Source organism: Rhincodon typus, chromosome 16, assembly GCF_021869965.1.
Source record: "Rhincodon typus isolate 14 chromosome 16, sRhiTyp1.1, whole genome shotgun sequence".
Lineage (NCBI taxonomy): Eukaryota > Metazoa > Chordata > Chondrichthyes > Orectolobiformes > Rhincodontidae > Rhincodon > Rhincodon typus.
Window position 1 is genome coordinate 15,949,677 of NC_063347.1, and position 14,252 is coordinate 15,963,928.

Here is a 14,252-nt window from a genome sequence, read left to right on the forward strand (position 1 = left end):
GTCAGCTTTCCTGCTCCTCTGATGCTGCCTGGCCTGCTGTTTTCCACCAGCTCCACACTGTGTTATCTCAGGATCACATTACCCACTGCTTCGCCAGTGAGGTGAATAACCAAAACAAGGTTGAGCCATGAATATTTAAAAACTCAACATTGGTGACCATAAGACATAGGAGCAGAAATTAGGCCATTCAGCCCATCGAGTCTGCTCTGCCATTCAGTCATGGCTGATAAATTCCTCAAACCCATTCTCCCACTTTCTCCCCGTAACCCTTGATCCCCTTGATAAATGTACTCAATGACCTGGCCTCCACAGCCTTCTGTGGCAGGGAATTCCATAGATTCACCACTCTCTGGCTGAAGAAGTTTCTCCTTATCTCCATTCTAAAAGATCTTCCCTTTACTTTAAGGCTGTGCCCTCGGGTCCTAGTCTCTCCTACCAATGGAAGCATCATCCCAACACCCACTCTGTCCAGGCCATTCAGTATTCTGAAAGTTTCAATTAGATCTCCCCTCATCCTTCTAAACTGCAATGAGTATAGACCCAGAGACCTCAAATGTTCCTCATATGTTAAGCTTTCCATTCCTGGGACCATTCTCGTGAACCTCTTGTGAACCCACTCCAGGGCCAGTACATCCTTCCTGAGATATGGGGCCCAAAACTGCACGCAATACTCCAAATGTGGCCTGACCAGAGCCTTATAAAGCCTCAGGAGTACATCCCTGGTGAGTCAAAACAGAAACTCAGATTGTTGGCCGTCCTCATCCTGGTGAGCATCTGACGTGTTCGAAAACATATTTAAGTTTGAGTGTATCATTTATAACTGTTTCAACCACCATCATGGCTCCTGTGGAAAAAGGCAGATGCATGTGAGGATAGCAGAAACATTTAATGTTATTTCTATCCAAGCACACTCAGATCGTGTTTATTTTTATACGACTAGTTTCAAAGATTGTGCCTTTAAGAAATAATTAGCGGAGCCATCTCAGGCAGCTGCTTTTAATTCTACCGATGGTTCAAAACTCAGAGGGTAGAGAGAGAAAAAGAAAATTCAGAAGGTCTAATCTTTCAGGCCAAGTAAAAGAAAGGGAAATGCTGTGATGTTGTTTTAATTTTGAGAGATGCAGCACAATTTCACAGTTCCTTCTAATGTTCCAAAATCAATAATGAGCATGCAACAACCTGAAAAATATTCCCATACTGGGCTGTGGAGGACTTTGAGAGAGTTAACCGTTTTACTGTTACACTGACCACTGAATATTTATTGTACATGTACAACCTGTAGAAATCGATTTCTCCACTTTGGTGACTGATCTTCTCAGGTTTTCTTTTTAAGTTGGTGGGGTGGTAAATAATGAGGAGGATAGCCGTAGATTACAGGCCAGTCAAACAAGGCAAGATGAATGCTAGGACTCTGGGAAGCACCAAGGTTCAGAGGGAGGTTGTTGTGTATGTCCACTAGTCCTTTAAGGATCAGGTAGATAATGTGTCTATAAGGGCATTTGGGATACTTGCCTTTATTAGCTGAGAGCATAGAGTTCAAGAGCAGGGAGGTAATGTTGGAACTGTATAAAATGTTGGTTAGGCCACAGCTGGAGTATTGTGTGCAGTTCTGGAATCCACATTGTAGGAAGGTTGTGATTGCACTGGAGAGAGTGCAGATGAGATTTTGTGGTTGGTTGGCTCGCCGAGCTGGTTCGTTAGTTTGCAGACATTTCATTACCCTACTGGGTAACATCATCAGTGCAGTCTCCGATGAAGCGCTGTTGTGTTTTCCTGTCTGGAAACTCTGGAGTCCCCAGACTTTAAATAACAGGCAGGAAAACACAACAGCGCTTCATTGGAGGCTGCACTGATGATGTTACCTAGCAGGGTAATGAAACATCTGCAAACTAATGAACCAGCTCGGCTAGCAAACCAACCACAGTATCCACAACCCGAGCTACAAATCTACTGTAAAACCTTGGTAGAGGAGATTTACCAGGATGTTGCCCGGACTGGAGAGTTTAGTTATGAAGAGAGGTTGGATAGCCTGGGGTTGTTTTTCTTGGAGCAGAAGAGACTTGGGGAGAGGTGGCGGGAGGCATGTTTGAGATTAATAATTTATGTGGGGCTCATACAGAGTAGATATGAAGAAATTTTTCCCCTTGAAGGAGGATTGATGACAAGGGGGCATAGATTTAAGTTAAGGTGCAGGAAGATTAGAGAGGATGTGAGGAAGCATTTTTTCACTCAGAGAGTGTTGGGAATCTGGACCTCACTGCCTGTAAGGGTGGTAGAGGCAGAAACCCTCATAACATTTAAGAAGTATTTAGATATGCACTTAAACACCAAAGCTATGGGCCAAGTGCTGAAAAATGGGATTAAAATACTTAGCAGTTGTCTTTGACAGGTGCAGACTTGATGGCCTGAAGGGCCCTATCCTGTGCTGCAGACCTCTTTGACTCAATGAAAGAAAGTGCCAGATCTAACTCATTCTGTAAAGGCATAAATGGTATCCTATGGCATGACACTGAGCCACAGTCATTAGAAAAGTCCTGGTTGAATTTTAGCTGGTGAGGCCAAGGAAGGACTAATTACCAAAGCTAGCCACAGAAGTCCCATGCCAGGGAAAAGATAAGGGCATGGACACTGGGTAAGGATTGTGCCAGGTTTAACAAAGGAATTTGCCCAGTTGAATAAGCAGCCGGTGCCCACTACGCCAGTTTTCATGTAAGGAATGACCATCTGAGTGAGGTGGCAGAGGGTTACCAGCCGTGGAATCATGAGGAGTCAGGAAAATCAGAGGAAAAATAGTTGACAACCAAAATTGATTGTTTGTGCGTGTGTGTGTTTGTTTGTGTGTGTAAGAACCTGTACATGGAGTCCTTAAACAGAGAAGATGTTGTGTTGCACTTTCTCAGCTGGAAATTCTGCTTTTACTACCTCTCATAGGCAGATCAGAAGGATTTATAAACTGATAGTTCAGTCTGCACAGTTTCTGTCCAAAAGCTGTTTATGACCTAACCTCCCAAGTCCATTCTAATTATTTAAGACCCTGGGATCATAAGAAAAAGGAATGGGAGTAGGGCATTCAGCCCCTCGAACCTGCTCCAATAGATATTCTGACATTCTTCACAATCACTTTCCTGCAATTACCCTGTAACCCATGATTCCCTTACTGGTCAGGAATCTATCTATCTCAGCCGTAAATATACACCAGGACTCTGTCCCCACAACTCTCTGTGGCAAGGTGTTCCAAAGACTCACAACCCACTTTGAGAAGAAATTCCTCATCATATCTGTCTTAAATTTTCATCCCTTAATTCTGAAACCATACTCTCTGGTCCTAGACTCTCCCTTGAGGGGTATCATCCTTTCAGCATTTACCCTGTGAAGTCCCTTAAGAGTCCTATATGGTTTAATGAGATCACCCTTCATTCTTCCAAACCAATGTCTTGAGGGAACGTAAGAACTAAAAGTGAGAAATGTGGCTAGATTATTTTCTAAGGTATAGCTGAACCATTGGAAAAGTCAGGGGGAAGCTATATTCTACATGCCATCCATTGCTTTTGCAAGCATGTGTTGCTACAGCCTTCGTTCGAATATTGTTTGAGCCCATAGAATTGCATCCCAAATTTTGGCACCTCTGTAAATGCATATGCTGGGCTGCTGTAACCCATATTTCCATCAATTGTGGAGTCATGACAAATTTTCTTAGGATGTTTATTTGGAAGCTGTGCTAGGTCAGGTAGCCACTCATTACTTGGAAATCAGTTTCCATGAGATGGCAGTGCCACGGTTGTCAAATTTCATAGTCAGTTCTCTCATTGCAGTAATCTGACTTTTCCCAATGTGACTGCAAACAGTTTCCCCTCCACTTTGTCGATAAGCAGCTGAGAGAATTATATTTAGAATGAAGGTCAGAGTCTCTTGCAGTAGAAAAGAGGAATGAGTACTGATTTGGTAATGTAAGCTACTTTGATCACAAACATACAGAACATAGTCCGTACGATTTCTTCATGCAAAGCTGGACAATAATAGGGTGTTGTGTTTAATGGCTAGCTCCTCAACCCCAGCCTTCAAATGTGTTACATTCAGACAGTACCAGAGATATGCCTAGGTTTCTGCTGTCTCATGCCACATGTTATGCCAACTCAATTAATCCTTTACACAACTCTGAGCTACTGATAACAGAAGCAAGACCATCACAGTTGCTAGAACACAACCTTTTAATAGATGACAGCATCATTTTCCATGTTTGCATAATAAGTGAGGAGACTTTGCTGTTAGTTGCAACACTTGTGAGATCATGAGTGGAGTGTGGTAGCTTTTAGTCTATTTATTTCAGTAAAGGGTTAAATAATTCCCAGTGTGAAAGGAAAATTGTGGGTTATTTGCATTGTTTTCAGAATATTCAGTTGTTACTGTGGAAACTATGGTTACCCAGCCAGAAGAACACTTAGGCCAGATGGTACTGCAGTGTACTGAAATGCACTTTGAATGCTGTGACAAAATAAAACGAAGAACTGCAGATGCTGAAGGTCTGAAATGAAAACAGAAATTGCAAGAGAAACTGAGCAGGTCTGGCAGAAAGCAGATTCATGTTTCAAGTCCAGTGACCCTTCTTCAGAACTGGACCTGAAATGTTAATTCTGCTTTCTGTCCACAGACGCTGTCAGATCTGCTGAGTTTCTCCAGCAATTTCTGTTTCTGGTGCTGAACACTTTGTTGAGCCAACTTACCAAATCACTGAGGATCAATGTGAGGGTCTCAGAATAATGTAGCATGAGCTATACCACAATAGGTTAACATAGATGAGGTACAGAATAATGTAGAATGAGCTATACCACGATATGTTAACATAAATGAGGTACAGAATAATGTAGAATGAGCTATACCACAATAAATTTACATAGATGAGGTACAGGAAAATGTAGAAAGAACTACAATTCGATAAGTTAAGGTAGATGAGGGAACACTTGAACATCATCCAGATTCTAAATTGATAGTTGAAAACAATATTACCAAAAATGGTTTTGAAAGGCTGCATTTCAAATGAGCTTGAATGTACTAATATATGTACTAAGAGAAACAGTGAACAGATGAGTGCACCATGGGTAACATGTGTGCCAATGTATAATTAGCTTTGAAAGTTGATTTATTCTTGCATTATGCCATGCCTCCACAACAATATGATTAATGTTCACTTGCTGCATCTTTTACAGGGAACAACAGACAAAGTCCAACCGTGATAATCGCAGTCAATACTTCAATTGGTGTCAACACTTCATCCAAAGAACAGGACTCGCAACATGGATCAGAACGCAAAAATAGCAGGCCAGTCGATGCCCAGAAACCAGATCACACATCAAACTCAAAGCCAACTATTGACAATAGTTCAGATGAAAATAAATCCTATTCCCGATTGTGTTCCACATGGGATAGGGAGTGCATCTCCAATAAAACTTCAGCCCAGTGGAATGATCTGAAACAGACATTGGGCTTTGCTTGGGAATTGCATGTTTATGGGGCAGGAATACTGTTTGTTATCCTCATGCTAATGTCTCTTATCAATTTAATTGGGTCTCCTATTTTATACATTCCAGAACTTAGCTATCTCATGGCAGCCAATGCCCAACTCTTTGCATTGGGTCTCTTAAGAGCTATTTATTTGTTCCTTGATCCCTATGGCAGCAAGTCCAAGCTTCCTCCAGTAGGTAGTTTGGTGTTGTACAACATTACGTTTCCCCTTCTTATCACCACCTTTGGCATTCTCACACTGATGTTGCTAAAGATGGGGCAACTTCAAATGCTCTCCCCAAACATACAGAGCCCAGCTTTCTTGGCAGTAATTGCAGTTATCCATTTTGTCGTCCTACTAAGTGGAGATCTTTTATACTTACTGCTGAATCCTGCTGTGAATATAATCCTCCATATCTTCTCAGTTTCATGGGGATCATTTCTAATCTTTGCATTTTTTCTCAGCTGTCGTAAGCTCAAGAGTCGGTCTGAAGCCACTATTGGGCAAAACCAGCAACCGACAATCCACAATGAGGAATCAATTGATCTCCAGAATCCAGAGAGGGCACTAAAACAGCTTTTGATCTTCACAAGAGTGTTGGCAATTGGAGGTGTCTTTGGGTTACTTTGCTGTGCATTGCAAGTCTATGCTATCTTATGGATGTATGGAATTTTGGGAGAGAAGGGTCGTTTCTATTGGTCTTGGTGGTTCCTCCAGTTCTGGTATCGATGTTTTGAGATTGTAATATCCTTTGCCATGTGTTTCGTGACCTCCTATGCATTCTGTCAGCACCAAGGCCGGCCTGATCACATTTGTTGGAGCAAGATTGTTCAATACTTCAATCACTACAGGAAGAGGGAAGCACCAGGATACCCTAACAACTGCTACGATTGGTCATCTGGAACCCAGGACAGGATAACCAACAATGAGATCTGCAAGAACCTTATACGGAATCAGTCAGAGAGCATGCCTCTTAAAGCGTTGAATGAACCGAAGCCTAACAAAAGTTACTGCAACAAAGATGGCTCAATGGTCTCTCTCGATCACAGGCCCAAAATACCAGTCCTGGGACCTAAATCTCACAATTTAATGATGGGTCGTTCATTTACCAGCATCTGCATTGAGAAGGAGTCAGTGTTATCTCTCAATGTTTTTGACTTACGTCCACCTTCACCCATCAATCTTAGCCGAAGTATTGACGAAGCTCTTTTCAGGGAGCACATCGTCAGAGACAGCTTGTTTCACACTTCCAGGTTTCAGTATCCCAGCGACATATCCGTAGAAGACTCTTGCTCCTCTTTGACAACACGCAAAGCGCTTGACCAGGGTAATGTCACACTGGGGCCATCAGAGACCAAGCGTCGCAACAGTGACTCAGACTATTTGTACAGTATAGCCAAATGCAGCCCGCCGAACATTGTCCAAACCGACACATCCCAGCAGACCAGCCAGGATCTTGAGCACACTCAAGCATCCAGCAAGTTGCACCGGTCAGCCTCGAGCAGTTCCTTGGACAGTGCTTCTAAAACATCCTTTGGAATCCACTGGTACTCATGGACTCGTAACCATTCCTCTGGTGAGAGTGTCCCCTCTGCTGACCTAGCTAGCGAGAGCCTTCTCCCGCCAAGCAAGAATTTAGACAATTCTGAAGCGAAATTGACGACAGAAGACCCTGACGTTGAAGCACGTAAGAGCTTTTTAGAAATAAGAGTGACTGATGATGTCAGTCTTTCTAGTGATACCATCGAACTTTAATTCTTGGATACAAATCGATTTGTTTAATAGTATTTGGAGAAAATATCAGGTCTGGGTAAAGACCAGGCATCTTGCATTATTTTTTAATAAAAAGGCTCATGATTATCACCGATTGAAACGAGAGTTACAAGAAATGCAGAGAAAGGAGCAGCAATACTTCATCCTCTTTCACTGAAACTTGGTCAGTTCTTCACTGTCTGATTGTGAGGCTGAATGTTTAGTTCATAAGACCAAATTGTTTTTCTGTGATCTATTAACATATTCCATTTCAATATTCACTTGCTGTCATTGAAATTCATTGTAACAATAAACAAAAGTAACTTTTGTAGGTTAACAGTTGGGTCGGAGACTAATAACAATCTAGAAATCACCCAACTATGGTGAAAAGAGATTAACTAGAACCCTGTTATAAGGAGGTAGTTATGGATAATAAATAGATTCATTCTCATGGCAAAAGAAAGACTATTTTCTTAATTTGAAAAAATTCATCACGTGCTCTTGTTATGAAGGAACATGTTATACAATCATTTAGCACTTTATTGGTCTGTCTCAGCGACTGACATGCCAGGTTTCCTGAGGATGCCTCAGCATATATCCAGGAAAACATTATGTGACCATAGTATTTTACCATTAGTCACATAAATCTTTGAATACTCTTATTATGGAGTATGACACCAACTCTTAGTATAGAGAAAATGGTTCTGGAGCAAGAAGTCATCTGTGAGATAAAATAGATTATGACAATGATGCAATACAGATGAAGGCTGTTTGATCCAACATCCCTGTGCCAGATGAGGCCACATGCCTGAGAAAGGTTTGCATTTATATAGCACCATTCATGCCCTCAGGATGTCCCAAAACCCTTCCCAACTAATCACCATTGTAATTTAGGAAATGCAGGCGGAGGGAGATAATTAAAGGCAGAGAGGAAGGGAGAAAGACAAAGAGACAAGAGAGAGCAAAGGGGAGAATTCTGCTTGTTTTATAGCATTGCAACCAGTGTCCACTGCACAACTGACTTTTATTGTTGTGGTAAATTTTAGAGTTGGTTGGAAACAGCTACAGAGTTTCACCATTCAGTTAATCAAATATATTGTTTGAAGGGTTCACCAGCTGTTGTAGGTTTTCCAGTATGGTATTTATTCAGCTCTCCTGTTTCTAACAGTGGCTATTGTATTTCTGAAATTAAACTGACAAGTCTGTTTTCACAGATCAATTTGAGATGGAGAAGCTTGGAAATGTTAATCACTGTGTTTTACTCAACTCTGCAATCCTTGTACTTCCCCCATCCATCATCATTTTTGAACACAATATAAATGAAGGATTACTTCATAATGAAAATAGTCTGCTGTCACCACCAGTCCCCTAATACCTTTACTCTACAAAATCCTAAATGCAAAGCGTATTTTTCGATCGATGTCACTTCACTGGTCTTTACTGCATATTTTTCCTCACATTTTACAAGATGTCTTTTTAAATCATAACCTGGTGGCCAGATCAGAACAAAATGGAAGGGAGTAAGAAAGGGAATTTACCGGGGAAGAAAAACACCTTGCATAAGACCAACAGAAGCAAATCAATATGTACAATTATACCCGCTGTTGTTATTTGTCAAATCATCTCCAGTGGATCCATGTTGGATCATGTGGCTTGGACTGAACTGGAGTGTATAGCAATGGATTCTATTTTATTTGAATTCAATTCTATTTGATTTTATTTGAACTTTTCTATTTAGGAATTCATTTGTTTCCATTAATAAGCAAAAAACCATAATCTTAAAGGGGGTGCAGAGCAGAGGAACTGGGGAATATGTGGAAAATTCATTGAATGTAGCATGGAGGTTGAGGATGTATTTAACAATGTACATTGGACCCCAGGCCTGATAACTATAGGCATAGGGTACCAAAGCAATGAAGCTAATGTGATCTTGTATAAAACACTCATTCACCATCATCTAGAGTACTGTGTTCAGTTCTAGGCACCACATTTCAGGAATGTTGTGAAGGCTTTACAGAGGGTGCAGGCACGCTACATGAGAATGGTTTCAATAATGATGGACTTCAGTTGCATGTATGGATTGGAGAAGCTGGTACTGTTCTCTAGAGAAGAAACAGTGGAGAGGAGACTAAATAGAGAAAGTCAAAATGATTAGGGATCTGGAAGAAGTAGATAGGGAGAAACTGTGCCTTATTGGTGTAAGAGTTGAGAAACAGAGGACACAGATGTAAGATGAATAACAAACAAATCAAAGGCAACATTAGGAAAGACACCTGTTTTTTTTTGATGTGTGAGTGGTTAGGACCTGGAGTGCAGTGCCAAAAATTGTAGTGGAGGCAGATTGAATTATGGCTTTCAAAGGTGAAAAGAGAAGAGATTTACAGGGTTATGGGGAAAGGGGCAGGGAGACTTTGGAAGGACTGCATTGTCTCTCTGAATTGCTGAGCAGTCAAGAAGGTTTGTTGCTACAGCCTGTTCCAGGTACATATGTACCTGTGTTTCAAATGCTGCTGGTCTTATATTAGCCCATGGCAAAGGAAATATCATTTTATTGATTTGCACTGCACCAGTTACCACACCATAAACAAAATGCTGTGTTTAAAGACTGAGTTTCACCCATTTATTTCTAAGTTTGTTGCATCATTTGAGTGTTAATGTGGACGAAATCACAATTTGGACTTGCATTTGGAAAGCAAAAACACCTGACAGAATATACATAGTTCTGTTGCCACAAAATCTATGAGAACAGTGAAAAGGCAACCACTGAAAATCAGGGCTCCTGTAATTATTCACAGATGTAGAGCTGTTCAAAGGATGTCTGTAGGAGCTGATGAATAAATGCACGACTCAACAATTTCATGCAGAGAAGATTGAAGAATGTTCTCCAGCCTACATTTGAAATTGAACTTGGACATAGTGTTAAGAAAAAAAAATCGGCAGTGATTCAGAGTGATTCCAGCAATCCATGACTTAATTTCAGATACTTTTAAAAGTTCTAAACTGAAATGATGTTCGTGAGAATCGCACTCTTACGGAGGCGATACAGAAGGATTGAGTCTGGGTCTTTTATTTGACCAAGTCGGAAGTAAAAAGACCTGAGGAAAACTTTGAATTTGGCAGTTTCTAAGAATGAGCTGATTTACGTGCAAAGTGAGATTGAACTGGCTATGTTCGTTTGAGGTTTAAATATCAATGTATTTAAACAAGTTTACTTCTATTTTTGCTTGTCTCAATTTGTATAATAATTCTGTAGTTTTGTGAGCTGTTGTTTTTGATCTGTATTCTAAGTTTACCCCAACCATGACATTGTAAATTCCTTTAAATTAAATATTTAGACTTTAATTTTGTTTTATAGAATTAAGGAAGTAACCCAGCAATGCAGGACATCACTAAGATGTCACTGACTACATCTGCACATGTGCAAGAAGTGCTCCCTTGTGATGCAGTGCCAATAGATTCAGCCATGATAATTTCTCTTTGCAGTATTTCCAAATAGCAATATTCACCACTTGCGGCTACAGCCTTATAAAATATTGCTTAACATTTGCTTGCTTCTGGATTGCAGTATTATATCTGATGAGATCAGTGACAACACAACTGATGGTTTACTAGAGTAATAACTTCTTTTCTAAAGATTTCCCAGGACAGACTGATAGAAATGCATTGTTTGCACAGAGCATTAACTTGCTAGGACCTAATCCTATTTCCCCACATCTGTAGTAAATGCTACCTACAGTTGCCAATATCAGCAACTGAAATGGACAATGCATAAGATTTTGGCAACAGAAATTTCAGGACACTTGCTGCATTATCATTGTATTTATATTTTTCAGGGAGAGGTGGTGATGTGTGTGTTTAGAGGAGAGTTTGTATGTATGTGCAGAGATTTGTGAAATGCGCAGAGAACATATGCCAATTTAGAGAATAAAGAAAGAAGAAAAGGCTGAAATTTGTGGAGAGAGAAACAGATTTTCAGCAGTTCAGCATTTTGCTTTTGAGTTAGTGGTGTCATGGGGATGTGTGTGTACAATACATGGGGGCAGTGTGTTTGTGTGCATGACTGTGTTTATGTAAGAGGCATGTATACTTGAGTGAAGGGGTGGGGGAGGATGCATGTGTTTTTTATATTTGGTGGATGTGCAAGTGTTGTGTTTCCAAGAAGAGAGAAGATGTAATACCTTTCATCATCTTCTTGAAAGGGCATCCTTGTCAAGGCAGACCAAGTGTTTCCTGAAACTTAAATGAAATGATGTGGTATTCAAATATTTTGAGGTTTAAACAAGCATCTTCTGAGCAAAGGCCCTTTCAATTAGACTGGTCAGCGCCATTGTTTGGGGACATTTTCTCTCAGTGCGTTTGGGGCCTCTTTGCAATTGATGTCCTGAGGTCATTACAGCTAAATTCTCTATTTCAATAAGGTGCTTTAGTGCCTTGATATTTAACCTGGCAAGCATTTGCTAAAACCATTGGGGTCTATTTAAGATGCACATTAACAATAGATTAGAAAAATATTTTAAAGACAGGAATTGATAGCGTAACTCTTTTTATTAAGATTGGTTTCATTAAGAGACCTGCCTTCTAAATGCTCCATGTTTAATTCTTCTCATTTCAGTACTTTGGCCAAAGTGACCAAGTTGACCTTATTTTTTATTTAATCTCTTATATTCAGTACAATTGAGATTTGTGGCTTCTAATTGCACAAGACCTTACAGACAATAATGTGTTACCTTTTTTTCTCTTTACCTTTGAGCTCAGCAATTTTGACTAAAGGACACTCCCTGTATGGTATTAGACCAAGTACCACAAATCACTGTCAATTGTTCATTGACATACTGCAACAAATCCCCACCTGGGACTGAGAGACAGACATTAGGCATGGCTCCCAGATGTTGTCATCTTATTAAAGACTTGTGTTCTTGTGGTGCAATGGTGGTGTTACCTACCTCCGAGCCAGAAAGTCTAGGTTCATGTCTCAACTCCCATGGAGGTGTGTCATAACAAGTTGATTCAAAATAATTTATTTTCGGACTTACCTTCCATAAGGCAGACAACCTGGGTTCATGAGTCTCCATTAAAGAGAGACAATTATTGGAAAAATGTAAAATTCTTAGATAAGCAGAAATGATGCATAATGTGGCAGTGTTGGTGATATTATCTGTATGGAACACTTTGTACAGCCAAGGCATTGCAGTACTTCTTTAAATTCCCTTGTAATTATTCTATATGTTGCTTTTGATGTTACTTTATAGCAAATTTATACTTTTTTTTACATTCTGTTCATATAATAAACCAAATGTTTGTTTTTGCTTGTTCTGCAGTCTCCTTCTCCTCTCTGACCTCTTTTTACATGGTGCAACTGCAGGTTATAACACAGGGGAATACTGTACATCTGTTGTGCATTGAAAAATAATGCAGATGGAAGCCTATTCCAACCTCTCACATTTTAAGACAACATAGAAATAGATTCTCAGTCTATGATGGGTTTTGCGGTTTACAATTAGATACACAGAGGTTTCCATATTGGACAAGAAACTTAGAATTTGTGACTTAAAATTCCACCACAGCAAGTTGTCAAATTGAATTCAACAATTCTGTTAAAAAGTACATGTGAAAGCTACCAGGGTGACAGAACAAAATGGCCATTTTCTGGAGCTGGGAGGGGAACCTTTATTATTACTTTCTTTGTGGCAAAGTGAGATAAAAATAAAAACAGATTACTGCTTTGTTGGTGATTGGAAATGGAACCAGTTATATACAAAAAATTTACCAGGATGTTGCCAGGAATGGAGGCTTTGAGATATAAAGATAGACTGGAAAGACTGGGACATTTTCCTTGGACTATTAGGAGGTTTAGGGATGACACTATTGAGGTTTATAAAATTGTGAGGTGCATGGATAGGGTGAATAACAAGGGTCTTTACTCTAGGGTGGGAGAGTTCAAAACAAGGGGGCATATTTTTAAGGTGAGAGGAGAAAGATTAAAAAGGGCAGGGGGAGACTTTTTTTTACACAGAGTGGTTCATGTGTGGACTGAACTGCCAGAGAAAGTGGTGAATGCAGACACAGTTACAACACTTAAAAGTCATTTTGGATGAGTTCATGAATATAAAAGGCATGGAGGAATATGGGCCAAGTGTAGACAGGTGGGACTAGTTTAGTTTGGGAACATGGTCAGCAAGGACTAGTTGAACCGAAGAGTCTCTTTCCATGCTGTATGGCTCTATGACTGTATATAAATACTGTGGCTATAACAGCAGGTCTGAGGGTGGGAATCCTGCAGTGAGTAACTCACCTCCTGGGTCTTCAAAGCCTGTCCATCATCTACCAGGAACAAGTCAGGAATGTGATGGAATGTGTTTACAGACCTGGGTGAGTGCGGTTCCAACAAAATTAAGGAAGCTTGACAATATCCAGAACAAAGCAGCCATCTTGATTGGCATCTCATCAAATACCTTTAGCGTTCACCATCAACGGACAACGGTAGCAATGTGTACCATTTACGACCCCCACGCCCCCAATCCATTAACTGCAGTGGTTCAAGGAGGAAGCTTAATGTCCCCTATGTAGGGGTAATTAGAGTTGGGCAATAAATGTTAGCCAACCTGTGATGCCTATATCCTGTAAATGAATAAAAGAAAAATGCCCAGCAGTCTCCTTTATGGATTGTTGTATAGGCCACAGAAGGAATGAAGGAGTCATTAACAAAAGAAAAATCCATCAATCTCACCTTAAGCATTTCAATTAATTCAACACCCACTGGCCTTTTGTGGAGAGTGTTTCAGATATCTATTACCGTCTGGCTGAAGAAGTGTTTCCTGGCTTCATTCCTGAATAACAGTTGTAATTTTACGAATATGCCCCTTTAAAATTCCTCCATCAGATTTTTTTAATCTACCCCAACGATTATTTTGTTTCACTTCACATACCTTGATTAGATCAGCGCTCTTGAAGGAATGCAAGCCATGTTTATGCAACCTGTCCCCATAATTAATCGTTTAAA

General features: G+C 40.3%; 1 protein-coding gene across 1 annotated transcript in view; it reads left to right on the forward strand.

Moving 5' to 3' along the window:
• Positions 1-12,476, forward strand: part of LOC109927079 (proline-rich transmembrane protein 3) — a 49,051-nt gene extending 36,575 nt beyond the window's left edge. The window contains exon 3 of the mRNA XM_020526977.2: positions 5,205-12,476. Within this exon, the coding sequence (XP_020382566.1) occupies positions 5,205-7,255 (2,051 nt within the window). The 3' untranslated portion in view covers positions 7,256-12,476. The remainder of the gene's footprint in view (positions 1-5,204) is intronic.
• Positions 12,477-14,252: the final 1,776 nt, after the last annotated feature.